Here is a 27,581-nt window from a genome sequence, read left to right as displayed (position 1 = left end):
TATATAAGGACAATTTCTCCTAAAATTCTAAAAGGCTAATGTACAGGATTCACATGACATTAAGTTAACATGACATTAGGTCAACTGACATGAAGCTGGGCCAAAGTAACACAGACATAAAAGTCATGAGGATGTATGGAGCGCTGTTACTATATAACCGACTGCAATAATGTAATGCTGTCTTTAAAGTGAGTCACATAGGTGGTCTGTCTGCGTTTCGTAAGAGTCAAAGTCTATCTTTTTCCCAGAAGCTTATCTTTACTCAGAAATAAGATATCCATCTTTGTTTTAGAAGAGTGTTAAATCTTATCTTAGCACAGGTGAGAACTGACACAAGCAGACAACAGTCTTCTTATCAGTCACAATACTAAGCAATCTTGGAGAAGCTACAGTTGAAATCAAAATTATTCGCCCTCCTTTCTTTTTTCGGTCCTACTTAATACACTCAAAAAAATCAACTAGGCATGTATTGGATTTACAAAATAAAAACTTGTCAGATTGAAAAGAACAAATCAAGTTTACGTATGTTAAATGATTAATTCATGTTATTTGAAACTGAATCAAGAAATAATCAAATGAATTTGATCAGAACATGTTGATTCAATGAGACTGAGACGCTTCAAATCGACAACTCTCACTCTGGAGAGTCACTTCGCGCATATCAGTAGGTGGCGGTAGTGCGTTTGGATGTCACCATACGAAAACAACAAGAAGAAGTATCACCGCGTGTTTTCGGCACAGTTTGGGAATTGGTTTTCCCAAGAGCTTGAATGTTATGCATGTTATGTTGTTGGCTATATGTTTCCTATACATTTTATACTTTTACATTTTGAATAGGAGTACCAAAGTGAAGAAAGCTGTTTAAACTCAATTGGTAAAAAAAAATGATGTTAACGTCCTACAGGTATTGCTTGGGGATCAGTTTTCTTAGGAGTCAAGGTTATTTTGTTGGCTAAATGTTTCTTATACATTTTACATTACATATTACAATTTTGGATATTATATAACATTTTGTATCAGAATATTAAAGAAGAAATTTGTTTAAATGTGATTAGTGCCTGCTAAAGGCTATAATAAAAGATATATATATATATATATATATATATATATATATATATATATATATATATATATATATATATATATATATATATATATATATATATATAAAACATGTTTTCTGTCCTTTTTGTGTTGAATTACTTAATTTTACATCTTGCTTCATATTATTGTCATTTAAAAAATGTAATTTAAACAACAATATTGAACAAGAAATTTACTGGCTGATTTAACAAGACATAATTTTGTTAAAGTAAAGCTTTAGTGTTACATTGAGTAAATTAGAATCATTTTAATTAGAATAACACAATACAAACATTTTGAGTCAATTAGTTGCAAAGAAGTTAGACTGACATATTGAAACCATGTTTTATCTACAAATGTGTTTTGTGTTCATACAACATGTTAAAAAGCAGTTCAGGTTTACTTGATGGGATTAGATGCATAAAGGGTGCCACGATTAAATCATGTTCATTCAACAATTTTTTTTTTTTGAGTGTATTAAGTGTCCTTAACTACTATGTACTTACATCAAAAAATAAATACAATGTACTTACTGTGCTTATAAGGTATTTGAGAGCACTTGTGGTGCTTTTGAGTTGGGATAGAGGTTGGGTTATGGACAGGTTTGGTGGCGTGGGTAGGTTTAAGGGTAGGTTAAGGTGTATGGGATGGTCAACAGTGTATTTACAAATGTAATTACAAAAGTTAATTACAGATGTAATTACATACATGTATTTAATCAAGCATAAGTACACAGTAAATACATGTATTTACACAATAAGTACATTGTAGCAAACTATTAATTCTTGTGTAAGTACATATTAGTTAAGGCCACTTAATATAAAGTGGGACCCTTTATTCTTTCACAAATATTTCCCAAATGATGTTTAACTAGTGTTTATATCTATGTGCTTTATTAGGCAACCGCTACACGAGACATGTTGAAAATCGCTTCAGAATGCGAAATGCAGTGTATACATTCATTCACCTCCACTCTGAAGAGGCATCGGATTTGTTTAACGTTTAAGCAAGATTAATCCACTCACACGTCAGGAAGAGGTTGTGTTCGTCCACTCTGCTCTTGGAAGGCCTGATGGTCAGATCGATGCTGGCCGTGTCCAGATTACGCTGGTTGGTTTTTGAGTTGTAGCATGAAGCTGATCTGCAGTGGTCTCGCAGCCAGACATAGTCAAAGTGCATTACAAGACCACCATAGTTGAGCTCTGCAGAAATATAGCAATTAAACAACAGTCACAACCATTCCTTGTCTGTTTTTTACTACTATTCATTGATTTTCCCTCTAAAAACGGTAAAATCGGCTTTGCGCCGTGGTGCATGGTCTAACAGGGTTGAGCTTATTCTCTTAATGAGTTATAGGTGTGTTTTGAAAATAAACCAGAGTCAGTGTCTCATCTCCCATTCCCTATAAGAGCCAGCAGCGTCGTGCCATGAGCACATTTGCTATTTACATGAAGTAAAGTAAGTGTAAGTGGAAAAACTGAACACTTCACTAGCAAGAAAACAGTTAAACAGAGCATCTACCGCGCGAGAATGAGAGATAAATTATAAACTTTCACTTTCGCTCTTGGATAGGGAAACCTTTACGCACAGACATCCATTAGCCTATAAATAATTAATTTTGTTTGTTAAGCGCAAATGTTTGTTTCAAAACTATTTCTAAATTCAGTTCTAATCTCCAGCAAACGAATAAATGAACAATAATAATGAAGTGTGCTCAAAAACCTGAGTTATATCCAAATACACCTGCCGTGCCCCATATGGTCTAAAACCTGACAGGTGGGCAAATCTAAGCTTGTTTTAAATAAAACAAATATAAATATGCATATAATAAATAATATTGCTAATAATAATAACATTATACAAAAGCAAATTGTTATGAACTGAAAAAGCCTCCCGAGATGAAGAAGGCATGAAAGCAGTGGTTTCTATATTTATGTAGGCTAGAAATTAATATGCTTTGTAATATTTTAATCTTTTATATTTATATCCTATATACATCCTTATTATATCCTATATATATATATCCTTATTATTTTGATTCTTTTTCATATTTAAAGATACTTGCGTATTGCTCTACATCCTGTGTGTATTAAGTAGTGTGTAAGCGAGGCGCACAACTAACGCGCTATTATAGTTTCTCAAAATAGCAATGCACCAAAACACGCCTCATTTCTTAGACCAGACCGCCTATGGGCGCACATATGAGCGCAAATGCATTGGTTATTTAAACAGTAAAATCCTACATGACTTCACGCTTTAACAGGCAGTCAAGCAGGTCGCACACCAAAATCGCGGCGACACGGCGCGGACATGACAGTTTGAACTATCACACACCAAACGCGCACATTTGCATGATATTTAACATGAAACTAATCAGATGGCGCTCTGTGGCGCGGCTGAAATATGACCTGCGTGCTGAATCGTGGCTGGGCGGCGCCAGTGTGTGTATAGAAACCTGTTTAGAATTCTAAAATCCATGGCGCTGCGTGGTGCCTCGCCGAGAGGCGCTTCTGATGTGCTTCCTGCTTCATACAGAGAGTGAACCAAAGCACATTGGTGCCATTATAGTGTATTAAATATATATATTTTTAAAATCGCGATTTCTCGATTTGATTCAAAATTAAATCGCCTTAAAACGTAAATTCGAATTAATCTGAAAAATCGCCCAGCACTAATTTGACTTCAACTATACATCTATAATAACTATACTAATAATGCACAATCTTGAAGGCATGTGTTTGTGTCTATAAAACATGTGTGTGTTTCTCACCCACCCAAGCAGTCGGGCAGCAGCTGATAGTTGCATGAAGATGAATGAGTGGCGGTGTGCTGGAATCTGTGGCTCTGCGCTCCCAAACTCTCCAAACCGTGTTTCCGGCTCACAAATCCTCTCAATCTGTTCAACACTCGAATTAAAGGCATGATGACCTGCAAAAAAAGAGCTCAATAGTGACTCTGCGACACAAAACCAGTCCCATACTGGTTATTTTAGCCATTGAAAATACATAGTTTGAGTCAAAATGCTTGTAATGAATTATAACTTTGTTTATAATAATTTATAATCATTCTATAAATGTATCTATATTCATTTTCCATCTGCTAAAGTCTCTCCCATCATACCATTACATCCATCAGGGGAATAAACGACAACTATTCCGGCATATGTTTTACGCAGCGGATGCCCTTCAGTTGCAACCCAGTACTGGGAAACATCCATTCACACTCATTCACATACACACTCATGTACTACGGCCAATTTAGTTTATTCGGTTAACCTATAGTGCATGTGTTTGGGCTGTGGGGGAAACGGGAGCACCCGGACTATAAATGAACAAAAAAAAACAGAGCGTGCTTTCATAAATTGTTTGCGTATGTGAAAATGCAACACATGCGCTGTCAAACGGATGGAGATTCTTTCTTAATTTGCTGACGTTTTTTGTAATTGTTTGTGTTTTCTTAAATTGCAGTGTGTTGAGATCTCTAAACCACCGTATATTTCACAATAACTGACACTTTACGTCATTTAGATAAATTTAAAGGTGATTTTCTCAATATTGTGTTATTTTTTTAACCCTCAGAGACATGCGGTACAGGTGAATTGGGTAGGCTAAACTGTCCGTAGTATGTGTGTGAGTGTGTGGATGATTCCCAGAGATGGGTTGCGGCTGGAAGGGCATGCACTGCGTAAAAACTTGCTGGATAAGTTGGCGGTTCATTCCACTGTGGCGACCCCAGATTAATAAAGGGACTAAGCCGACAAGAAAATGAAATTGAACATTTAACTCAACTTCATTTAGACAACTTTAAATTTCATTTTCTCAATATTTAATTCAATTCATTTAATTCATTACAATGTAGATTGTGTCAAAGCAGCTTCACATAAATGGTCATAGTAAATTGAAACAGAGTAGTTCAGAGTAGTTTAGTTTATTTACATTTTTTAGACCCTCAGATTTTTATGTAGTCGTATCTTATGTTGCACAGATACATTTTTGCTGTAGCCAATAATGGGTAATTTCTTTTTCCTTTATTATAATAATCATACTACTTATTAATGTACTAATGTACTTCTGATAGGAGGATTTTTCACAGGTGTGTAGGTAGTTATTTCTCTTAGTAAACACGTCATTCTGACAACTTTAACAGTGATTTTTCTCAGTTTTTAGATTTATTTTAACCCCTAGATTCCATATTTTCATATAGTCGTATCTCAGCCGAAATATTTTCCTGACATAGCAAAGCATGCCTAAATGGAAAGCTTATTTATTCAAGTTTCATATAGGCTTCATTTAGACAACTGTAAATTTCATTTTCTCAACATTTGCATTTTTTTAGACCCTCAGATTTTCCTATAGTCGTATCTTATGTGGCACAGACACATTTTTGGCTGTAGTCAATAATGCATTGTATGTTTTTTTTTCTTTTTCCTTTATTATAATAATCATTAGAATATTAATTAAAGACCATGCTCCATGATGACATTCTGTAAATTTACTGACATGCAAAAGCCTCTAAAATGTTCTTCTAAAATGAACTCTTATACAGCAAAAACATTGGTTATTATCATTGTGTTTAAGATGAAAAACTTGATTTGAACATAAGAATTTAAAGCAATTGCTGTGTTTGGAAGAAAGATTTAGACGGCACTTTGCTTTCCATCTGTAGCTGTAAATTTGCATTTGTAACTCTTCATATATAAAAAAAAACACATTTTCAATTTGTAAAAATTTAATTCTGATTACTTTAAAGGTGATTTCCTCATTATTTAGATTTATTTTTTAACTGATTCCAGATATTCAAAGTCGTATCTTAGCTGAAATATCTTTCTAACATTACAAAGGGTTGAAGTATTGTATTATATGTGACCCTGGGTTGACATAAGGAGTCTTATGTTACACATGTTTTAGCAATATTCTTGATTATTTTTTTGCCAGATGCATTGGGTCAAAATTATGCATTTTTCCTTTATTACAAAAATCATTGGAATATGAATTAAAGGTCACGTTCCACGATGATATTTAGTACATTTCCTACTATAAAGAGATGCAAAGTGCCATCTGAAATGTACTTCTGATAGGAGGATTTTTCACAGGTGTGTAGGTAGTTATTTCTCTAAGTAAACACATCATTCTGACAACTTTAACAGTGATTTTTCTCAGTTTTTAGATTTATTTTAACCCCTAGATTCCATATTTTCATATAGTCGTATCTCAGCCGAAATATTTTCCTGACATAGCAAAGCATGCCTAAATGGAAAGCTTATTTATTCAAGTTTTATATAGGCTTCATTTAGACAACTGTAAATTTCATTTTCTCAACATTTGCATTTTTTTAGACCCTCAGATTTTCCTATAGTCGTATTTTATGTTGCACAGACACATTTTTGGCTGTAGTCAATAATGCATTTTATGTTTTTTTTTCTTTTTCCTTTATTATAATAATCATTAGAATATTAATTAAAGACCATGCTCCATGATGACATTCTGTAAATTTACTGACATGCAAAAGTCTCTAAAATGTTCTTCTAAAATGAACTCTTATACAGCAAAAACATTGGTAATTATCATTGTGTTTAAGATGAAAAACTTGATTTGAACATAAGAATTTAAAGCAATTGCTGTGTTTGGAAGAAAGATTTAGACGGCACTTTGCTTTCCATCTGTAACTGTAAATTTGCATTTGTAACTCTTCATATATAAAAAAACACATTTTCAATTTGTAAAAATTTAATTCTGATTACTTTAAAGGTGATTTCCTCAGTATTTAGATTTATTTTTTAACCGATTCCAGATATTCAAAGTCGTATCTCAGTTAAAATATCTTCCTAACATTACAAAATATTGTATTATATGTGACCCTGGGTTGACATAAGGAGTCTTATGTTACACATGTTTTAGCAATATTCTTGATTATTTTTTTGCCAGATGCATTGGGTCAAAATTATGTATTTTCCTTTATTACAAAAACCATTGGAATATGAATTAAAGGTCACGTTCCACGATGATATTTAGTACATTTCCTACAGTACACATACAGAGATGCAAAGTGGCATCTGAAATTAGCTTTTGAAATGAGCATTTTTCAAAGGTCATCTCCAGTTATTTCTCTTATATAATAAAATATAATAAATATATTAAAAAATAAGTTCTTTCGTCGTGTTTAAGATGAAATAAAAATGAATATGAACATAGAAGGCTGAGAAAATTATAAATTTACAAGAAAGTTTAGATGACACTTGACAGATGCATTGGGTTAAAATTATGATTTTTCCTTTATTATAAAGATCATTGGAATATGAATTAAAGATCACGTTCCACAAAGATATTTAGTAGGTTTCCTTCTATGAAGAGATGCAAAGTGCTGAAAGTTGCTTCTAACATGAGCATTTTTCACAGGTGCGTAAGTCCAGTTATTTCTCTTAAATAGCAAAAAAATTAATTAATTCATTGTGTTTAAGGTGAAAAAAAAAACTTACAAGCCTGAGAAGATGATCAATTTACAAGAAAGGTTTAGATGACTGAAGTTTGGAAACTCTTCATATATAAAAACTCAATTTTTGATTGTTAAAAACTTCATTTCTGACAGCTTTAACTGTGATTTTTCTCAGTATTATGATCCCCTAGATTTTCATATAGTCGCATCTCAGCCTAAATATCCTCCTAACAAAGTATTTATCAACAGAAAACTCATTCATTCAGCTTTTATGAGATGTATACATCTCAATTTCACAAAAATTGACACTTGTGACTGGGTTTGTGAAGCAGGACCAATTCAATCAAGTTCATCTGTATAGCTCTTTTCACAATGATTATTGCTACAAAGCAGCATTAAATGTGCACATTACAATCAAATTCAGAAATGCTGTGTTATTACATAGCATAACTTTATTTAGCTACTGATAGCTTAAACAAATAAATAGCCCTAAACAGTTAAAGTTATTATATATATACAAAGTTAACCTGCAGTTAGCACATATGTGATGTCTATGTGTACACAGTATTTGTGCCCACATTTCTGTGAACCCCTCGTGCACACATAACGCATCAGTAGTCAATGAATGCAGTCAGCAATACTCTCTGGACAACAATGTAGCTGTGATTACAATGTAATATCATCATCATGTCTGCATGCGCGCTTGTTTTCGCAGTCGACTCACATGCGAGATGAATCCGCCACTTTCAGCTGCTGCTCGGCTTGTGACAATCGTATAACTTCGGTGTGAGCTTTCTCTTAAAAAGCTGCAGTATATAATCCTCAATATCAATCATTAAACTTGAGCTCGCTCCCCGCCATTGTGTCCGTCATGAGATGTACACGCAGGCGCTCATGTCCCCGAAATGAACTACTATGATGAAGACTGGCTCATTAATATTCATGAGAAGGGGCCGTTCCATTGCGGGTTACCGGGCAACTTGAGCATCACTTTATGAATATTAACAAGTTCAGCCCTCAGCGGAGCGATTCCACACATCATCACTTCATTCATATTAACACGCCCAGTCAAGCCTTTACCATAGTAGGATTCATAATTTAAAGTGTTAGGGGGGTTTTTGATTTAAAGGGATAGTTCACCCCAAGAAATGCTTGTTTACTCGCTCGGTCCAAACTTATATGAGTTTAATGTTTCAGCTGACTATAACAAAATAATATATTTTAAAGAAAGCTGGAAAACTTTAGGAAAAACAAACGTGAAGTAATTATCATTGCCTATGCTTTTAATTTAGATTAACCATGAGGTGATCTGATAGTTGATGGTAAACTTTGACCAGTCAGAATCTGGTGATGAAACCTATAAAACCTATGATGATGTCATCAATAACATACAGTCCAAGCTCCTTTTTGAGCTCACAGGAGTGGCACGTGTCTGTGAGCAAGATTGTGAATTTTGCCACACAAACAAACAGATGTTTTTTAATAAATTTTATTGTAATAAATATTTTATTTTTTTCAAATATTTATTCTGTTTTATATTAATTTATTGATTCATAAATTTTCTTTATTTATTATTTGTTTGTTTCTTGTTGTGTGATTGTATTTATTTATTCATTCATTCATTTGTTTATTTATTTATTTTTATTAATTATTTATTTATTTATCTATTTATATTATTTGTTTGTTGTTGTGTGTTAGTATTTATTCATCCATTTTTATTTATTTTTATTCATTATTTACTTTTATTAATTAATTATTTATTTATTTATTTATATTATTTGTTTTTTTGTTTTTTGTTTGTATTTATTTATTCATTCATTTGTTTATTTATTTTTATTTATTATTTATTTATTTATTATGTATTTATTTATTCATTTATTTTTTTATCATTATTATTATTATTTATTCATTAATTCATTAATTAATTCATTCATTTATTTATTATTTATTTATTTGTTTGTTTGTTTGTTTATTTATACCCATCTGAGGACCCCTCAGTTCTGAAGCAAGAAAGGAGGGGGAAATTATGCCACTGGCCCACAATTGGTGCAGGGCATAGTGGGCTAGTTGCGATGACCCCATCATATTTTGCATTTATTTATTTATTCATTCAATAATGAGCAGTACATTTAATGATCAACAACTTAGGATAAAACTTTAATATTCATAATTTTCCTTCAAAAGACGACACAGCGGAATGAACCGCTAACTGTTTCAGCTTATGTTTTATGCAGCAGATGCCAGCTGCAACCCAGCACTGGGAAACACCCACTCTGTTAAAATAGTTGGGTTAAAAATACCTTAACATATAACCCAACTATAGGTTATTATAGCACTTTCCCAACTAGGCTATTTTAACCTGATGTTTTGGGTTATTTTAATTAAATTTTATTGTTTCCATTCTGTTATTACTGTTGCTACAATTACTAGTACTACAATAAATTTTATAATTATGTGTAAATAAATAACACACAGCTTTCAAAAATATAGAAAATGCTTTTTTTCTATTTCATTTTAGTTCCAGACACTTTTGTTAAAATAAATCACAAATTACAAACAATGAAGAAACAGAACAAAGCACAAACAGTTATAAACTGTGCAAGCAGCAATCCTGTGTTGATGGAGCAGAATATGGAGCTCTGTGTGCTGTAGAGACTGTCCAGCAGCTGCAGCGGGCTTCACTCAGTGTACCCAATCTACAAAACATTTAGCAAACACTATTAAAAGATGGTCTTGGATGGTAAAACAGATATAAAAATCACGACACGGAGAGGTAATTTGATAAAAATAACAACAATAATATTGTGTTATAGCTTAAATAAACTTTATAACACAAAAACAACATTACTTACACATATTAATACAACTGTTTCGTGTTCGTTAAATCGGTTAACTACCTACAGAACCAGCCTAGGATAGGTTTTAGCTGGTCGACCAGGCTGGTTTTAGAGGGGTTTTAGCCATTTCCAGGCTGGTTTCCAGTCATTTCCTGGTCTTAGCTGGTCAGGCTGGGAGATGACCAGCTAAAACCAGCTTGACCAGCCTAGCCAGGCTGGGAGCCCAGCCAAAACCAGCTATTTCCAGCTTAAATCAGGCTGGTCAAGCTGGTTTTAGTTGGATTTAGCTGGTCATTTTCCAGCCTGACCAGTTAAGACCAGGTTGGAAATGGCTGGAAACCAGCCTTGAAATGGCCAAAACCCCTCTAAAACCAGCCTGGTCAACCAGTTAAAACCAGCCAACCAGCCTAGGCTGGTTTAGGCTGGATTTTTCAGCAGAGTTTACTGTTGAAATTAAAATATTTAACCCAACTGGTTGAGTTATTTAATGAATAACCAAATAAAGGTTAAAAATAACCCAAGAAAGCACCAAATATTTAACCCAACTGGTTGAGTTATTAATAAATAACCTAATAAAGGTTTAAAATAATCCAACAAAGCACCAAATACTCAACAATTGGGTAAAATAAATAACGTATATACTATGCATATGCTACATCAGATACACTACATAACATGCAAAATGTTGAGTTGTTACCCAATGTGGTGTCGAATATGGACACACACAACCATTGGTTTAACAACGTCTTTTAAATTTAATTTAAATGTGGGTCAAATATGCACAACAGCAACATTTGCTTCATTTTTGCGCTTAAACTTACAACTTATCACAGTGGCTCAATGGGTAGCACGATCACCTCACAGCAAGAAGGTCACTGATTCAAGACCCGGCTAGGTCAGTTGGCATTTCTGTGTGGAGTTTGGCAGTTCATTCCGCTGTGGCGACCCCGGATTAATAAAGGGACTAAGCCGAAAAGAAAATGAATGAACGAGTCTATCATTTACTGTGAGTAAATGATCATTTGTGTGGAAACTATCCCTATAAGAGGTAATTGTAGTTGATGATCTTGACCACCAGATGGCAGATAAGGCGTTTGTTTAGATAACTTTTATTTCATTCCACTCAAACTCCCGTGAAGTAGACATGTAGCACATATTTCCACCCCTTACTCCTCTCTTTTCGATATGTTAATGTGCTGATTAATGTCTCCTATAACTGTTTTAAGATTTCAGTGGCCATAATATTCACGCTAGAGAAGCAGCAGATATCACTCTTCAGAGATCCAGAACTGCTTTATTTAACAAGATCAAAATTAGCAAGCTAAAAAACATAAAGTGAGCAAGGAGGGGTGATTAAATTAGGTTATAATCACACAACATTTATTTATTTATTTTTTTTTATTAGATTGTTTTTTTTTTTCTGTTGCTTGAAAGGTTTTGAGAAACGCACACTGATGAGTGAATGAATCGGTGATTTTGAACGCAGCCTGAGTGCGCGCACCCGCTGCCAATAACAATTAGCTCACAAACAGGTGCTGACGATCAGGACAGAGCTATAAAGTTTGCCGTGACGCTTATACATTCATATGAATATAGAGTTTTGCTACTTCTGACGCAGTCATGGGTAGCATGGGGTATTCAGTAAAACTCTTTATTTTATCGCTATTGTGTCATCAATGGCTGTGTAATGGTGAGTAAAATGCACTTAGAGTTCCCTATAGATGTGATTTATCTAGTGCTGCATTTTTCACTAGTTGCACTTGTTTAATTGTCGTGGAACCTTTCAATTGACCTGAGATGACTTCCGTAATGCTTGTGGACTTAAGGCTCGGGTGTTTAAAGGTGATCCTGGAGGGCTGGTGTCCTGCTGCCTTTAGCTCCAACTTGCTTAACACCTGCCTGGTGGTTTCTAGTATACCTAGTAAAAGCCTGGTTAGCTTGTTCAGGTGTGTTTGATTGGGGTTGGAGCTAAACTCTTCAGGACCGAGAGTTGACACACCTGACTTGAGGGATGGTTCACCTTAAAAGTAATATGTACATTTCCTGCTAGTTGTTCCTAACCTTTGAGTTTCTTGTGCACTGTTTTGAAATGAGCTGATAACCTGTAGCATTTGACTTCCAAAGTAAAAAAAAAAACAAAAAAAACAATGCTATTAGATTAATTTATGCAGATGTTTAACGCTTATACATTTATATTTAGGGTTCACCAAGAAATAAATTAAAGCTGAGTGAATGCATTTTTGGTTTTAAGTAACTCTTTAAAACCTAAAGGAAAATTTAAATCCTTTTACCCCTTAAAACTTGAGTTGGAAGATTGGGTAAGTTAATAATTTAAAAGTATTAGTTTGGCTAGTAGTTAGGTTGCCCTTGATGCTTGAACCTAAAAAAAAACAATGCAGCATTCAAGATCTCTGGTATAATATTGGATTTTTATATATTATTTGGCTTAAATTCATAGGGGTTTGACTGCTGAATTTGACAAATGATGTCTTAAATTTCTGAAAAATATTAATTTAATTTATGACCCTAATCTTCTCCACAGCTGTTAATAGTGCAAGATCACTTGAAGTGGCTGATGTGCTCTCATGGGAGGGTGTGCCTGACTCCATTTTTGAAGGTGAGCAAGCCACATTACCATTAGCCCATATGCTAAGACCAGCTTCAAGATTGCACAGTTTGCTTGTCTCATTTAATGCCTGACTTTATATTGTAACATGACTTCCTTTTTAGTGAGTATATTTGCTGATAGTTCAGCATTTAGTTAATTTGTGCTTTTTTTACATATTTAATAGGAATTATTATTATTATTATTATTATTATTATTATTATTATTAGCATACTAACAAGAGTGGAAACGCATCTAAAGATAATTGTAGTAAGTGTTGAAGCTAAACAGCAAGGCAATAGCCCACCAGGAATGCTTTTTGGCACCTTTTGGTATAAATGGTTTGTCCAACTTTAACGTAGTTCCTAACATGTAGACAACCTTAAACATGTCGTCAATGTCGGTCAGATTAACTGGTCCCATTCTAATACCGTAGCGTAATTGCTATTTTGAAGTGGTTATTTTCCCTTTTAAGTGACCCGTCACTTGCATGTCAAATAGCGTAATCTGAGCTCCTGCTAAAAAGTTCTCCCCCCCCCTTTACCCTAAGTTTATTTGCATTTACAAATGCAGTGAGTGTCTGTAAAAGAAATTGCGCTTAACATCTATTCTTCTGTAGGTTTGTTGGGTGGTGAGCTTCAGAATGATGAATTCCCTAAAGATACAAGTGTGCAAAACGTGTCAAACCTGGATGCAGATGTTATGGAATCTGCTTTAAATTTGCATGGGAACTTGAGCCTAGATGTTGCTGAAACAAACTTAACCTTGCCTGGAAACTTCAGCCAAGATGATGCTGCAGAGTTCAACTCTACTCTGCATGGTAACTTCAGCCTTGATGCAGATTCAAAGTCTACTTTGCCAGGAAACCTCAGCCTAGATGCTTCTGCACAATACAACTCCACTCTGCAGGGAAACTTCAGCCTAGATGATGCTGCAGAATCCAATTCCACCTTGTATGGTAACTTCAGCCTTGAAGCTTCTGCAGAATTAAACTCCACCCGACAGGGAAACTTCACCCTAGATGCTGCAGAATCCAATTCCACTCTGCCTGGAAACTTCAGCCTAGCTGATGCTGCAGAATCTAACTCCACCCTGCAAGGTAACTTCAGCCTAGGTGATGCTAAAGAATCCAATTCCCCTCCACCTCTAAACTTCAGCCTAGACGCTGCAGAATCCAACTCCACCCTGCAAGGTAACTTCAGCCTAGGTGATGCTAAAGAATCCAATTCCCCTCCACCTCTAAACTTCAGCCTAGACGCTGCAGAATCCAACTCCACTCTGCAGGGTAACTTAAGCCTAGATGCTTCTGCAGAATCCAACTCAACTCTGCAGGGAAACTTCAGCCTACATGATGCTGCAGAATCCAACTCCACCTTGTATGGTAACTTCAGCCTAGATGATGCTGCAGAATCCAACTCCACCCTGCAAGGTAACTCGAGCCTAGACGATGCTGCGGAATCCGACTCCACCTTGTATGGTAACTTCAGCCTAGATGCTGCAGAATCCAACTCCACTTTGTATGGTAACTTAAGCGAAGATGATGCTGCAGAGTCCAACTCCACCCTGCAAGGTAACTTCAGCTTTAAATCTGCTGCAGAATCAATCTCCACCCTGCAAGGTAACTCGAGCCTAGATGATGCTGCGGAATCCGACTCCACCTTGTATGGTAACTTCAGCCTAGATGCTGCAGAATCCAACTCCACTTTGTATGGCAACTTAAGCCTAGATGATGCTGCAGAATTCAACTCCACCTTGTATGGTAACTTCAGCCTAGATGATGCTGCAGAATCCGACTACACCTTGTATGGTAACTTAAGCCTAGATGCTGCAGAATCCAACTCCACCTTGTATGGTAACTTCAGCCTAGATGCCACAGAATCCAACTCCACCTTGTATGGCAACTTCAGCCTAGATGATGCTGCAGAATCCAACTCAACCTTGTATGGTAACTTCAGCCTAGATGATGCTGCACAATTCAACTCCACCTTGTATGGTAACTTCAGCCTAGATGCCACAGAATCCAACTCCACCTTGTATGGCAACTTCAGCCTAGATGATGCTGCAGAATCCAACTCAACCTTGTATGGTAACTTCAGCCTAGATGATGCTGCAGAATTCAACTCCACCTTGCATGGTAACTTCAGCCTAGATGATGCTGCAGAATCCGACTCCACCTTGTATGGTAACTTCAGCCTAGATGATGCTGCAGAATCCAACTCCACCTTGTATGGTAACTTCAGCCTAGATGATGCTGCAGAATCCGACTACACCTTGTATGGTAACTTCAGCCTAGATGCCACAGAATCCAACTCCACCTTGTATGGCAACTTCAGCCTAGATGATGCCGCAGAATTCAACTCAACCTTGTATGGTAACTTCAGCCTAGATGATGCTGCAGAATCCGACTACACCTTGTATGGTAACTTCAGCCTAGATGATGCTGCAGAATCCAACTCAACCTTGTATGGTAACTTCAGCCTAGATGATGCTGCACAATTCAACTCCACCTTGTATGGTAACTTCAGCCTAGATGATGCTGCAGAATCCAACTCAACCTTGTATGGTAACTTCAGCCTAGATGATGCTGCAGAATTCAACTCCACCTTGCATGGTAACTTCAGCTTAGATGATGCTGCAGAATCCGACTACACCTTGTATGGTAACTTCAGCCTAGATGATGCTGCAGAATCCGACTCCACCTTGTATGGTAACTTCAGCCTAGATGATGCTGCAGAATCCAACTCCACCTTGTATGGTAACTTCAGCCTAGATGATGCTGCAGAATCCAACTCCACCTTGTATGGTAACTTCAGCCTAGATGCTGCAGAATCCGACTCCACCTTGTATGGTAACTTCAGCCTAGATGCTGCAGAATCCGACTCCACCTTGTATGGTAACTTCAGCCTAGATGATGCTGCAGAATCCGACTACACCTTGTATGGTAACTTCAGCCTAGATGATGCTGCAGAATCCGACTACACCTTGTATGGTAACTTCAGCCTAGATGATGCTGCAGAATCCGACTACACCTTGTATGGTAACTTCAGCCTAGATGCCACAGAATCCAACTCCACCTTGTATGGGAACTTCAGCCTACATGATGCTGCAGAATTCAACTCCACCTTGCATGGTAACTTCAGCTTAAATGATGCTGCAGAATCCGACTACACCTTGTATGGTAACTTCAGCTTAGATGCCACAGAATCCAACTCCACCTTGTATGGGAACTTCAGCCTAGATGATGCCGCAGAATTCAACTCCACCTTGCATGGTAACTTCAGCTTAAATGATGCTGCAGAATCCGACTACACCTTGTATGGTAACTTCAGCTTAGATGCCACAGAATCCAACTCAACCTTGTATGGCAACTTCAGCCTAGATGATGCTGCAGAATCCGACTACACCTTGTATGGTAACTTCAGCCTAGATGATGCTGCTGAATCCAACTCCACCTTGTATGGTAACTTCAGCCTAGATGATGCTGCAGAATCCGACTCCACCTTGTATGGTAACTTCAGCCTAGATGATGCTGCAGAATCCGACTCCACCTTGTATGGTAACTTCAGCCTAGATGATGCTGCAGAATCCAACTCCACCTTGTATGGGAACTTCAGCCTAGATGATGCTGCAGAATCCGACTACACCTTGTATGGTAACTTTAGCCTAGATGCCACAGAATCCAACTCCACCTTGTATGGGAATTTCAGCCTAGATGATGCTGCAGAATTCAACTCCACCTTGCATGGTAACTTCAGCTTAGATGATGCTGCAGAATCCGACTACACCTTGTATGGTAACTTCAGCTTAGATGCCACAGAATCCAACTCCACCTTGTATGGGAACTTCAGCCTAGATGATGCTGCAGAATCCGACTCCACCTTGTATGGCAACTTCAGCCTAGATGATGCTGCAGAATCCGGCTACACCTTGTATGGTAACTTCAGCCTAGATGATGCTGCAGAATCCGACTACACCTTGTATGGTAACTTCAGCCTAGATGATGCTGCAGAATCCAACTCCACCTTGTATGGTAACTTCAGCCTAGATGATGCTGCAGAATCCAACTCCACCTTGTATGGTAACTTCAGCCTAGATGATGCTGCAGAATCCAACTCCACCTTGTATGGTAACTTCAGCCTAGATGATGCTGCAGAATCCAACTCCACCTTGTATGGTAACTTCAGCCTAGATGATGCTGCAGAATCCAACTCCACCTTGTATGGTAACTTCAGCCTAGATGATGCTGCAGAATCCGACTACACCTTGTATGGTAACTTCAGCCTAGATGCTGCAGAATCCAACTCCACCTTGTATGGTAACTTCAGCCTAGATGATGCCGCAGAATTCGACTACACCTTGTATGGTAACTTCAGCCTAGATGCTGCAGAATCCAACTCCACCTTGTATGGTAACTTCAGCCTAGATGATGCCGCAGAATTCAACTCAACCTTGTATGGCAACTTCAGCCTAGATGATGCTGCAGAATCCAACTACACCTTGTATGGTAACTTCAGCCTAGATGATGCTGCAGAATTCAACTCAACCTTGCATGGCAACTTCAGCCTAGATGATGCTGCAGAATCCGACTACACCTTGTATGGTAACTTCAGCCTAGATGATGCCACAGAATCCAACTCCACCTTGTATGGTAACTTCAGCCTAGATGCTGTAGAATCCAACTCCACTTTGTATGGTAACTTCAGCCTAGATGATGCTGCAGAATCTGGCTACACCTTGTATGGTAACTTCAGCCTAGATGATGCTGCAGAATTCAACTCAACCTTGTATGGTAACTTCAGCCTAGATGATGCCGCAGAATCCAACTCCACCTTGTATGGGAACTTCAGCCTAGATGATGCTGCAGAATTCAACTCAACCTTGTATGGCAACTTCAGCCTAGATGATGCTGCAGAATCCGGCTACACCTTGTATGGTAACTTCAGCCTAGATGATGCTGCAGAATCCAACTCAACCTTGTATGGCAACTTCAGCCTAGATGATGCTGCAGAATCCGACTACACCTTGTATGGTAACTTCAGCCTAGATGATGCTGCTGAATCCAACTCCACCTTGTATGGTAACTTCAGCCTAGATGAAGCTGCAGAATCCGACTACACCTTGTATGGTAACTTCAGCCTAGATGATGCTGCAGAATCCGACTACACCTTGTATGGTAACTTCAGCCTAGATGATGCTGCAGAATCCAACTCCACCTTGTATGGTAACTTCAGCCTAGATGATGCTGCAGAATCCGACTACACCTTGTATGGTAACTTTAGCCTAGATGCCACAGAATCCAACTCCACCTTGTATGGGAATTTCAGCCTAGATGATGCTGCAGAATTCAACTCCACCTTGCATGGTAACTTCAGCTTAGATGATGCTGCAGAATCCGACTACACCTTGTATGGTAACTTCAGCTTAGATGCCACAGAATCCAACTCCACCTTGTATGGGAACTTCAGCCTAGATGATGCCGCAGAATTCAACTCAACCTTGTATGGCAACTTCAGCCTAGATGCTGCAGAATCCGGCTACACCTTGTATGGTAACTTCAGCCTAGATGATGCTGCAGAATCCAACTCCACCTTGTATGGTAACTTCAGCCTAGATGATGCTGCAGAATCCGACTACACCTTGTATGGTAACTTCAGCCTAGATGCTGCAGAATCCAACTCCACCTTGTATGGTAACTTCAGCCTAGATGATGCCGCAGAATTCGACTACACCTTGTATGGTAACTTCAGCCTAGATGCTGCAGAATCCAACTACACCTTGTATGGTAACTTCAGCCTAGATGATGCTGCAGAATTCAACTCAACCTTGCATGGCAACTTCAGCCTAGATGATGCTGCAGAATCCGACTACACCTTGTATGGTAACTTCAGCCTAGATGATGCCACAGAATCCAACTCCACCTTGTATGGTAACTTCAGCCTAGATGCTGTAGAATCCAACTCCACTTTGTATGGTAACTTCAGCCTAGATGATGCTGCAGAATCTGGCTACACCTTGTATGGTAACTTCAGCCTAGATGATGCTGCAGAATTCAACTCAACCTTGTATGGTAACTTCAGCCTAGATGATGCCGCAGAATCCAACTCCACCTTGTATGGGAACTTCAGCCTAGATGATGCTGCAGAATTCAACTCAACCTTGTATGGCAACTTCAGCCTAGATGATGCCGCAGAATTCAACTCAACCTTGTATGGTAACTTCAGCCTAGATGATGCCGCAGAATCCAACTCCACCTTGTATGGCAACTTCAGCCTAGATGATGCCGCAGAATCAGACTACACTTTGTATGGTAACTTCAGCCTAGATGATGCTGCACAATCCGACTACACCTTGTATGGTAACTTCAGCCTAGATGATACTGCAGAATCTAATTCCACCCTTAGTGGCAACTTCACTCTAGATGCTTCTGCAGCATTTAACTCCACCCTGCAAGTTAACTTGAGCCTAGACTCTGCTGCAAAATCCAATGTCTCGCTCCCTGGAAACTTTACCCTAGATGATGCTGCAGAATTCAACTCAACCTTGTATGGCAACTTCATCCTTGGTGCTGCTGCTGCATAATTTAACTCCACTTTTTTGCTAACTCTAGCTTAGATGCTGCAGAAGGAAGTGCTAACTAATAATGCCTCAATCAAGTTTTTAAAATAAATTTAAAGTTTAACGAAGTTGCTGGCGAGTGTTTATTTCTGCATCTTTTTCAAACAGTTCTAACTAATGGTAGAAATGTGGTCAAGCATGTTTCAAGGAGTCAGTCAAGCTAACCTCTTGGTTTTTTTTTTTTTTTTTTTTTTTTTTTTTTTTTCCCTTCTCCCCCCCCCCTCCCTTTCTCCAGTACATTTTTATCAATTTACTAAATTGACAATGTTTGCTAGCAAAATGCCAATTTTAGTTTTTCATGCAGGCTCAAAGTACCAATGGTTCCATATTTTACCTTCAGTTGCTCAAGCTGTGGATTGCAAAACTTGTAGCAGCTTAATTTTCATTGGCTTGTTTGCAGCTCTTCAGGTTTTAGACTCTAATCATAATGCCCATTCTGGGTTGCCTAGTGCTGCTTATGGGGATGACCAGGAATCAGTGCTTGGACCAATCCTCTTATCAAAGTACTATACATTTCTGGAACCATATTCTGCTACCCTTACTGTGCTGATCACAAGTTTGCTTTTCAGTTTAGTATAAATTCTAAAAATGGTGTGTCTCCTTGCTGAATCAAATGAGAGAAACCTTTGTTTTAACAATCACATGAAATGGAGGGGGGTTGTAAATCTCATTGTCAAATGGAAAACGGCTATATTAAGTATTTTACATCACTTTAGATGGAGCTTTTCTTTATTTTCAAACATTTATTTTTCTTTATCACTCTCTTGATGGGCTATTCAAATAACAAAATCCAATATAAAGTAGATACCCACATCCTGCATTTCCTTAATAGATCTCTATTCTACACTTTACTGCTTATAAATGGCGGAAGTATTTGATTGTCTCTTAATACCAACGGTGTACTTAACAGTGGATAAACCACTGCTTTATGAATGTTTGTATGGCATTTTAAAAATTTGCTTTTCAAAATTATATGTAAGCCTATAACAAAGTATACCAAAAAAATTCTAGACGGGTCATAGTTTAAAAACAGCATCTCTAGGAGACTTGATTTGCATACTTGTGTACAAATTTTGAGCATAAAGGCCTGTGCACACAGAGACATTTTTTTTGCTCGTGTCAAGGTGCAAAATGGCAGGTGCAAAAGCATCATTTAAAAAAAAAAACGCCTCATGCTCATTTTTTTGTTTTGACGTGCGGTGTCAAAACTATCTCCACCAATCAGATCGGCACTTTTGTTCATGTGCACGGAGCTGCTAAAGTTACCGTAAACAGCACTTGGAGGCGCGCAAACACAAAACTGTCAATGCGAGCGCACATTGTAGAAGATTGTGGAGCTGCTTATTGCTCTGGTCAACAATAATTTCTTCATCACTAGAGCAAGAGCTGCTTCTTGAACCATCCGTGCTTGTTCGAGTTACCAGCAAATTTAGCAACAAGCATGTGAACTTCCGCTCCTCCACTTCTTCTGCGTTATAAGTGGGTGTCAGAAGCTTGTAGTTGTGCAGCACCATCTAACGTCAAAATGGTGATTTAGCATACTCTTCTGCTTGACGCCAGTGAAAAGCGATTGGGTTTGAACACTGAAAAACGTCTACTAAAAAACTGAAAACGTCCCAGTGTGTAGGAGCCTTAAAGCTGTGGTCTCTAGAACTTGTGTGACCGAAATTCTGTCAAATGGTGCTGAGAAGAGGGGTGGGATTAATCAAGATTATAAGACATTAAAAAAGCGAGCGATTACTTAATGTTTTAAATTTTTGTCCAGGTGGGTCATGTTTTGATCCTCGATTGGTCTCACACAGTCATGTGATGTGATTTCGTGGGTCAGAGTTCACCAAACTTGAACCTTTGCACCACAGCAACCTGCAAAACTTGTTGAATGACTTTGTCTTTATTTAATTTTTTGTCTTTGAGCTCTGCAAAAATGCTTTGTAAAACAATCATTATCACACTAAATTTGGAATGACAGTCACGTATTTATAAGTGAGTTTATTAGAACACCAAATAAATGATGGTTGCTAATTTAATTGACTGAGTAAATGATCATTTGTGTGTGAACTATTCCTTTAAGGGGTATATGATCTTGACCACCAGATGGCAGATAAGGCGTTTGCTTAGATAACATTTATTTCATTCCACTCAAACTCACGTGAAGTAGACATATAGCACATATTTCCACCCCTTTCCCCTCTCTATTCGATATGTTAATGTGCTGATTAATGTCTCCCATAACTTTATTTTTAATTTTAGGATTTCTGTGACCATATTATTCATGCTAGAGGAGCAGCAGAAAATACTCTTCAGAGATCCAGAACTGTTTTAATTCAACAAGACTGAAATTAGTAGCCTACAGGACGTATTAGGAGGGAGGGGTGATTAAATTACGTTATAATCACATCATATTTCAATGTTTATTGCTTCTCTTTATTATGGTAAAATATCATTAGATTTGTTTTTGTTTATTTCTTTGAACTCTTCTTTAATGACACCCCGTCAGACTCAGAAAGACTCGAGAAACGCACACTGTTGAGTGAATGAATGGGTGATTTTGAACGCAGCCTGAGTGCGCGCACCCGCTGCCAATAACAATTAGCTCACAAACAGGTGCTGACAATCAGGACAGAGCTATAAAGTTTGCTGTGACGCTTATGTTGTCGTATGAATAGAGAGTGTTGCTGCTTTTGAGGCAGTTATGGGTAACATGGGGTATTCGGCAGAACTCTTTATTTTATTGCTATTGTGTCATCAGTGGCTGTGTAAAGGTGAGTTTAAAACTACAATAAGTAGGTTTATATTAGTGAGTGGCCGTTTACAACGGTTTCTTAAACGGGGAAACCACCAAGCAAGCTGTTTAACTTGACAATAGACATGATTGATTGGGTGTTTCATCACGGATTTTTATTTATTGCACTGCGTGTTTAATTGTTTAAACTTTTTTTTTTTTTTTTTTTTTTTTTTTTTTTTTTTTTTTTGACAAATTAATTTATTCTGTTTTACTTGGCACTAGTGGACTTGAGGGATAGTTAACCTTAAAACTTGCCCTCCAAGTGGTTCCTAACCTTAGTTTCTTGTTTTACATTATTTTGAAGAGTTGAACCTGTAACATTTGATTTGGATAGTAGGACAAACAAATGCTGTTGAGTTAGTGGTTACAGATTTGACTCCTTTTAAAAAAAATAAAAATAAATCTTTAGTGTTCACTGAGTAAACCTATAGGTTTGATACAAGTACTAGTAAATAAATCACACCATTTAAGGATTTTAAGTAAATCCTTACAAAGGAAAATAAATGTACCTTTTAATCGTTGCCTAAAACTGACTTGTGTTGGATGACTATTGCTACTCTAAATTTTTATTAAAGTTTATGTAACTTCAAATTTATCCCTTTTTATTCTTTCAACAAATGTTTAAACATAAGATTGCAGTTTTTTTCCAGCTATAATATTAGCTGGGACTTTTATTTGAATTAAAATGTATTTTGTGTTTGGTGACAGCTGAATTGATCATGTTAATGCTGCTTTTTAAATTTCAGCTAAATTAATTGAATTTTACTGTAATCTCCTCCACAGCTGGTAACGGTGCAAGATCAGTTGAAGTAGCTGATGTGCTTTCATGGGAGGGTGTGCCTGACTCTGTTTTTGAAGGTGAGCATGCCATATTACTAGTTAATAATTTATTTTTATTTTTTTTAAACGTATTAGTTTTGTTCCTATTGAGTAGATTGGCTGCTAGTACAGCATAGTCTGTATAACTTATGCCCTTAATTTTAGTCACTTTGTTTTTAAATCTTTGCATGCAATTAGTAAACGCATTTAAAGATGACTTTCATTTTCAAGAGTTTAAGTAGAAGCTAATCTCTGCAGCATAATAGCCATCTGGGAATGCCTTTAGGGACAAACTTGACTAGATGGTGGCTTTGCCAACTTTAACTGAATTAAACATGCATTTGTGTTGGCAATCAGGCCAAAGTGAATGTCTGAGGTTGACTAAATTGTCCCTAATATTCCAACAAAAGACCGATTATATCATCATTGGCAGCGGTTCATGTTTTCAAGAAGTGACCTGTCATTTGCAGGTCTAAAGCATGGACCTTTTTCTTGCTTAGAATCCCCTTCACCCTAAATTATGACGTGTACAAACGAATTAATGTCTCTGTGGAAAATTTATGCTTGACTTTGGTTATTTTTATTTTTTTTTTTTTAAGGTTTGTTAGGTGGTGAGCTTCAGAATGATGGCCTCTCAAAAGACTCAAATGTGCAAAACGTATCAAACCTGGAAGCAGATGTCTTGGAATCATCTAATTTGCATGATAACTTAAGCCTAGAAGTTGCGGAATCTAACTTGACCTTGCCTGGAAACTTGAGCCTAGATGATGCGGCAGAGTCCAACTCAACCCTGCAAGGAAACTTCAGCCTTGATGCTTCTGTAGAATCAAACTCCACCTTGTATGGTAACTTAACCCTATATGATTCTGCAGAATCCAACTCCACCTTGTATGGTAACTTCAGCCTAGATGCTGCAGAATCGAACTCCACCCTGCAAGGAAACTTCAGCCTAGATGATGCCACAGAATCCAACTCCACCTTGTATGGGAACTTCAGCCTAGATGATGCCACAGAATCCAACTCCACCTTGTATGGTAACTTCAGCTTAGATGTAGCAGAATCCGACTCCACCTTGTATGGTAACTTCAGCCTAGATGATGCGGCAGAGTCCAACTCAACCCTGCAAGGAAACTTCAGCCTTGATGATTCTGCAGAATCCAACTCCACTCTGCAGGGAAACTTCAGCCTAGATGATGCCACAGAATCCAACTCAACCCTGCAAGGTAACTTCAGCTTTAAATCTGCTGCAGAATCCAACTCCACCCTTAGTGGCAACTTCACTCTAGATGCTTCTGCAGAATTCAACTCCACCCTGCAAGGTAACTTCAGCCTAGATGATGCTGCAGAATCCAACTCCACCTTGTATGGTAACTTCAGCCTAGATGCTGCAGAATCGAACTCCACCCTGCAAGGAAACTTCAGCCTAGATGATGCCACAGAATCCAACTCCACCACCTTGTATGGGAACTTCAGCCTAGATGATGCCACAGAATCCAACTCCACCTTGTATGGTAACTTCAGCTTAGATGTAGCAGAATCCGACTCCACCTTGTATGGTAACTTCAGCCTAGATGATGCCGTAGAATCCAACTCCACCCTGCAAGGAAACTTCAGCCTAGATGATGCCACAGAATCCAACTCCACCCTGCAAGGAAACTTCAGCCTAGATGATGCCACAGAATCCAACTCCACCTTGTATGGGAACTTCAGCCTAGATGATGCCACAGAATCCAACTCCACCCTGCAAGGAAACTTCAGCCTAGATGATGCCACAGAATCCAACTCCACCTTGTATGGGAACTTCAGCCTAGATGCTGCAGAATCCAACTCCACCCTGCAAGGAAACTTCAGCCTAGATGATGCCACAGAATCCAACTCCACCTTGTATGGGAACTTCAGCCTAGATGATGCCGCAGAATCCAACTCCACCCTGCAAGGAAACTTCAGCCTAGATGATGCCGCAGAATCCAACTCCACCTTGTATGGTAACTTCAGCCTAGATGCTGCAGAATCGAACTCCACCCTGCAAGGAAACTTCAGCCTAGATGATGCCACAGAATCCAACTCCACCTTGTTTGGGAACTTCAGCCTAGATGATGCCGCAGAATCCAACTCCACCCTGCAAGGAAACTTCAGCCTAGATGATGCCACAGAATCCAACTCCACCTTGTTTGGGAACTTCAGCCTAGATGATGCCGCAGAATCCAACTCCACCCTGCAAGGAAACTTCAGCCTAGATGATGCCACAGAATCCAACTCCACCTTGTTTGGGAACTTCAGCCTAGATGATGCCGCAGAATCCAACTCCACCCTGCAAGGAAACTTCAGCCTAGATGATGCCACAGAATCCAACTCCACCTTGTATGGTAACTTCAGCCTAGATGATGCCACAGAATCCAACTCCACCTTGTATGGTAACTTCAGCCTAGATGTCGCAGAATCCAACTCCACCCTGCAAGGAAACTTCAGCCTAGATAATGTAGCAGAATCCGACTACACCTTGTATGGGAACTTCAGCCTAGATGATTCTGCAGATTCCAACTCCACCCTGCAAGGGAATTTCAACCTAGATGATGCCACAGAATCCAACTCCACCTTGTATGGTAACTTCAGCCTAGATGATACCGCAGAATCCAACTCCACCCTGCAAGGAAACTTCAGCCTAGATGATGCTGCAGAATATGACTCAGCCTTGTATGGTAACTTAGGCCTAGATGATGCCACAGAATCCAACTCCACCTTGTATGGGAACTTCAGCCTAGATGCTGCTGCCGAATCCAACTCCACCCTGCAAGGTAACTTCGGCCTGGATGATGCTGCAGGATCCAACTCCACCTTGTATGGTAACCTCAGCCTAGATGCTGCTACAGAATTTAACTCAACCCTGCTAGGTAACTTAAGCTTTAAATCTGCTGCAGAATCCAACTCCACCCTTAGTGGCAACTTCTCTCTAGATGCTTCTGCAGAATCCAACTCCACCCTGCAAGGTAACTTGAGCCTAGACACAGCTGCAAAGTCCAATGTCTCGCTCCCTGGAAACTTCACCCTAGATGATGCTGCAGAGTTCAACTCAACCTTGTATGGCAACTTCATTGGTGCTGCTGCTGCAGAATTTAACTCCACTTTTTTTGGTAACTTTAGCTTAGATGTTGCAGATGGAAGTGCTAACTAATGATGCCTCAATCAAGTTTTTAAAATAAATTTAAAGTTTATGTAAACTGGATGTTGCTGTCGAGTGTTTATTTCTGCATCTTGATTTCAAATTATAAATCTGATTGTCAAATGGACAACTGTTATTACTTTTTTTAACTTTAGATCGAGCTTTTATTTATTTTTCCAAAACCTTTATCACTCCTTCTTTATGGGATACTAGAGCAAGAAAACAATCCAATATTAAGTAGATGCTGACATCCTGCATTTCCTTAATAGATCTCTATTCTACACTTTTACTGCTTATAAATGGCTGAAGTATTTGATTGTCTCTTAACAACTGTGTACCTCACAGTAGATAAACGACTGCTATGTGAATGTATGGCATTTTTAAAAATTTGTTGTTCAAAATATATTTAAGCCTATAACAAAGTATGCTAAAGAAATTCTAGATGGGTCATAATATAAAAAGAACATCTCTAGGAGCCTTGATTTGCATACTTGTGTACAAATTGAGCATAAAGGCCTCTGCGCACACAGATGTTTTTTTTTTTTTTGCACAAAAGCATCATTTAAAAAAAAAAAAAAAAAAAAAAAAGCCTCGTGCTCGTTTTTCGTTAACATGTGGCGTCAAAACCATCTCCACCAATCAGATCGGCACTTTGTTAACGTGTACTGAACTGCTGAAGTTGCTGTAAACAGCACTTGGAGGAGCTCAAGCACAACTCAATGCGAGCACACATTGTAGAAGATGCCCAGAGGCGATATGATTGTGGAGCTGCTTATTGCTCTGGTGAACAATTTCTTCATCACTAGAGCAAGAGCTGCTGCTTGAACCATCCGTGCTTGTTCCGAGTAAACAGTAAATTTAGCAACAAGCATGTGAACTTCCGCTCCTTCACTTCTTCTGTGTTAGAAGCGGATGTCGGAAGCTTGGAGTTGTGCAGCGCCATCTAATGTCAAAAGAGTGATTTAGCATACTCTTCTGCTTGACGCCAGTGAAAAGCGCTTGGGTTTGAACACTGAAACGTCTTGTCAAACGCTGCCGATAAACGCAAACTAAAAACGTCATGGTGTGTAGGAGCTGTGGTCTCTAGAACTTGTGTGACCGAAATTCTGTCAAATGGTGCTGAGAAGAGGGGTGGGATTAAACAAGTTTATAAGACATTAAAAAAAGCGAGCGATTACTCCATGTTTTAAATTTTTGTCCAGAGGGGTCATGTTTTGATCCTCGATTGGTCTCACACAGTCATGT

General features: G+C 38.1%; 3 protein-coding genes and 1 long non-coding RNA gene across 7 annotated transcripts in view; 2 read left to right on the top strand and 2 right to left on the bottom strand.

Moving 5' to 3' along the window:
• tmlhe (trimethyllysine hydroxylase, epsilon) overlaps window positions 1-8,412 on the bottom strand; it is a 30,309-nt gene extending 21,897 nt beyond the window's left edge. The window contains exons 1-3 of the mRNA XM_087301951.1: window positions 8,240-8,412; window positions 3,858-4,011; window positions 2,109-2,285 (exon numbers count right to left, since the gene is read on the bottom strand). Of these exons, the coding sequence (XP_087158077.1) occupies window positions 2,109-2,285; window positions 3,858-4,005 (325 nt within the window). The 5' untranslated portion in view covers window positions 4,006-4,011; window positions 8,240-8,412. The remainder of the gene's footprint in view (window positions 1-2,108; window positions 2,286-3,857; window positions 4,012-8,239) is intronic.
• Window positions 8,413-11,936: 3,524 nt separating this feature from the next.
• wu:fi34e01 lies at window positions 11,937-19,640 on the top strand. 4 transcript variants are annotated; one of them, XM_087301868.1, is made up of 5 exons: window positions 11,937-12,042; window positions 12,895-12,969; window positions 13,577-14,164; window positions 14,213-14,386; window positions 14,528-19,640. In XM_087301868.1, exons 1-5 carry the CDS (start codon window positions 11,973-11,975, stop codon window positions 19,534-19,536), a joined length of 5,916 nt encoding a protein of 1,971 aa, XP_087157994.1. In that variant the 5' UTR covers window positions 11,937-11,972; the 3' UTR covers window positions 19,537-19,640. The 4 variants fall into 4 exon arrangements, with proteins under 4 accessions (XP_087157994.1, XP_087157991.1, XP_087157992.1 ...); XM_087301865.1 differs by having other exon boundaries at window positions 14,213-19,640; XM_087301866.1 differs by having other exon boundaries at window positions 13,577-14,386.
• Window positions 19,641-19,737: 97 nt separating this feature from the next.
• Window positions 19,738-20,681, bottom strand: LOC148679519 (uncharacterized). The gene is made up of 2 exons (XR_015945643.1): window positions 20,314-20,681; window positions 19,738-20,238 (listed from the first exon to the last, which is right to left on the bottom strand). It is a non-coding gene; the product is annotated as an uncharacterized LOC148679519 (long non-coding RNA).
• A 1,547-nt stretch (window positions 20,682-22,228) lies between these two features.
• Window positions 22,229-26,394, top strand: si:ch211-263m18.4. The gene is made up of 3 exons (XM_087301909.1): window positions 22,229-22,334; window positions 23,141-23,215; window positions 23,776-26,394. Exons 1-3 carry the CDS (start codon window positions 22,265-22,267, stop codon window positions 26,346-26,348), a joined length of 2,718 nt encoding a protein of 905 aa, XP_087158035.1. The 5' UTR covers window positions 22,229-22,264; the 3' UTR covers window positions 26,349-26,394.
• Window positions 26,395-27,581: the final 1,187 nt, after the last annotated feature.

Source organism: Danio rerio, chromosome 21, assembly GCF_052040795.2.
Source record: "Danio rerio strain M-AB ecotype USA chromosome 21, GRCz13ab, whole genome shotgun sequence".
NCBI lineage: Eukaryota > Metazoa > Chordata > Actinopteri > Cypriniformes > Danionidae > Danio > Danio rerio.
This window is presented reverse-complemented; position numbering and strand designations above follow the sequence as displayed.

What these genes read in the sequence shown, in the direction of transcription:
- wu:fi34e01 (XM_087301864.1), top strand. Translation starts at nt 11,973, where the DNA reads ATGGGTAGCATGGGGTATTCAGTAAAACTCTTTATTTTATCGCTATTG. An exon ending in TCATCAATGGCTGTGTAATG is followed by an intron (nt 12,043 to 12,894) that starts GTGAGTAAAATG and finishes TCTTCTCCACAG; the next exon opens with CTGTTAATAGTGCAAGATCA. An exon ending in GCCTGACTCCATTTTTGAAG is followed by an intron (nt 12,970 to 13,576) that starts GTGAGCAAGCCA and finishes ATTCTTCTGTAG; the next exon opens with GTTTGTTGGGTGGTGAGCTT.
- si:ch211-263m18.4 (XM_087301909.1), top strand. Translation starts at nt 22,265, where the DNA reads ATGGGTAACATGGGGTATTCGGCAGAACTCTTTATTTTATTGCTATTG. An exon ending in TCATCAGTGGCTGTGTAAAG is followed by an intron (nt 22,335 to 23,140) that starts GTGAGTTTAAAA and finishes TCTCCTCCACAG; the next exon opens with CTGGTAACGGTGCAAGATCA. An exon ending in GCCTGACTCTGTTTTTGAAG is followed by an intron (nt 23,216 to 23,775) that starts GTGAGCATGCCA and finishes TTTTTTTTTAAG; the next exon opens with GTTTGTTAGGTGGTGAGCTT.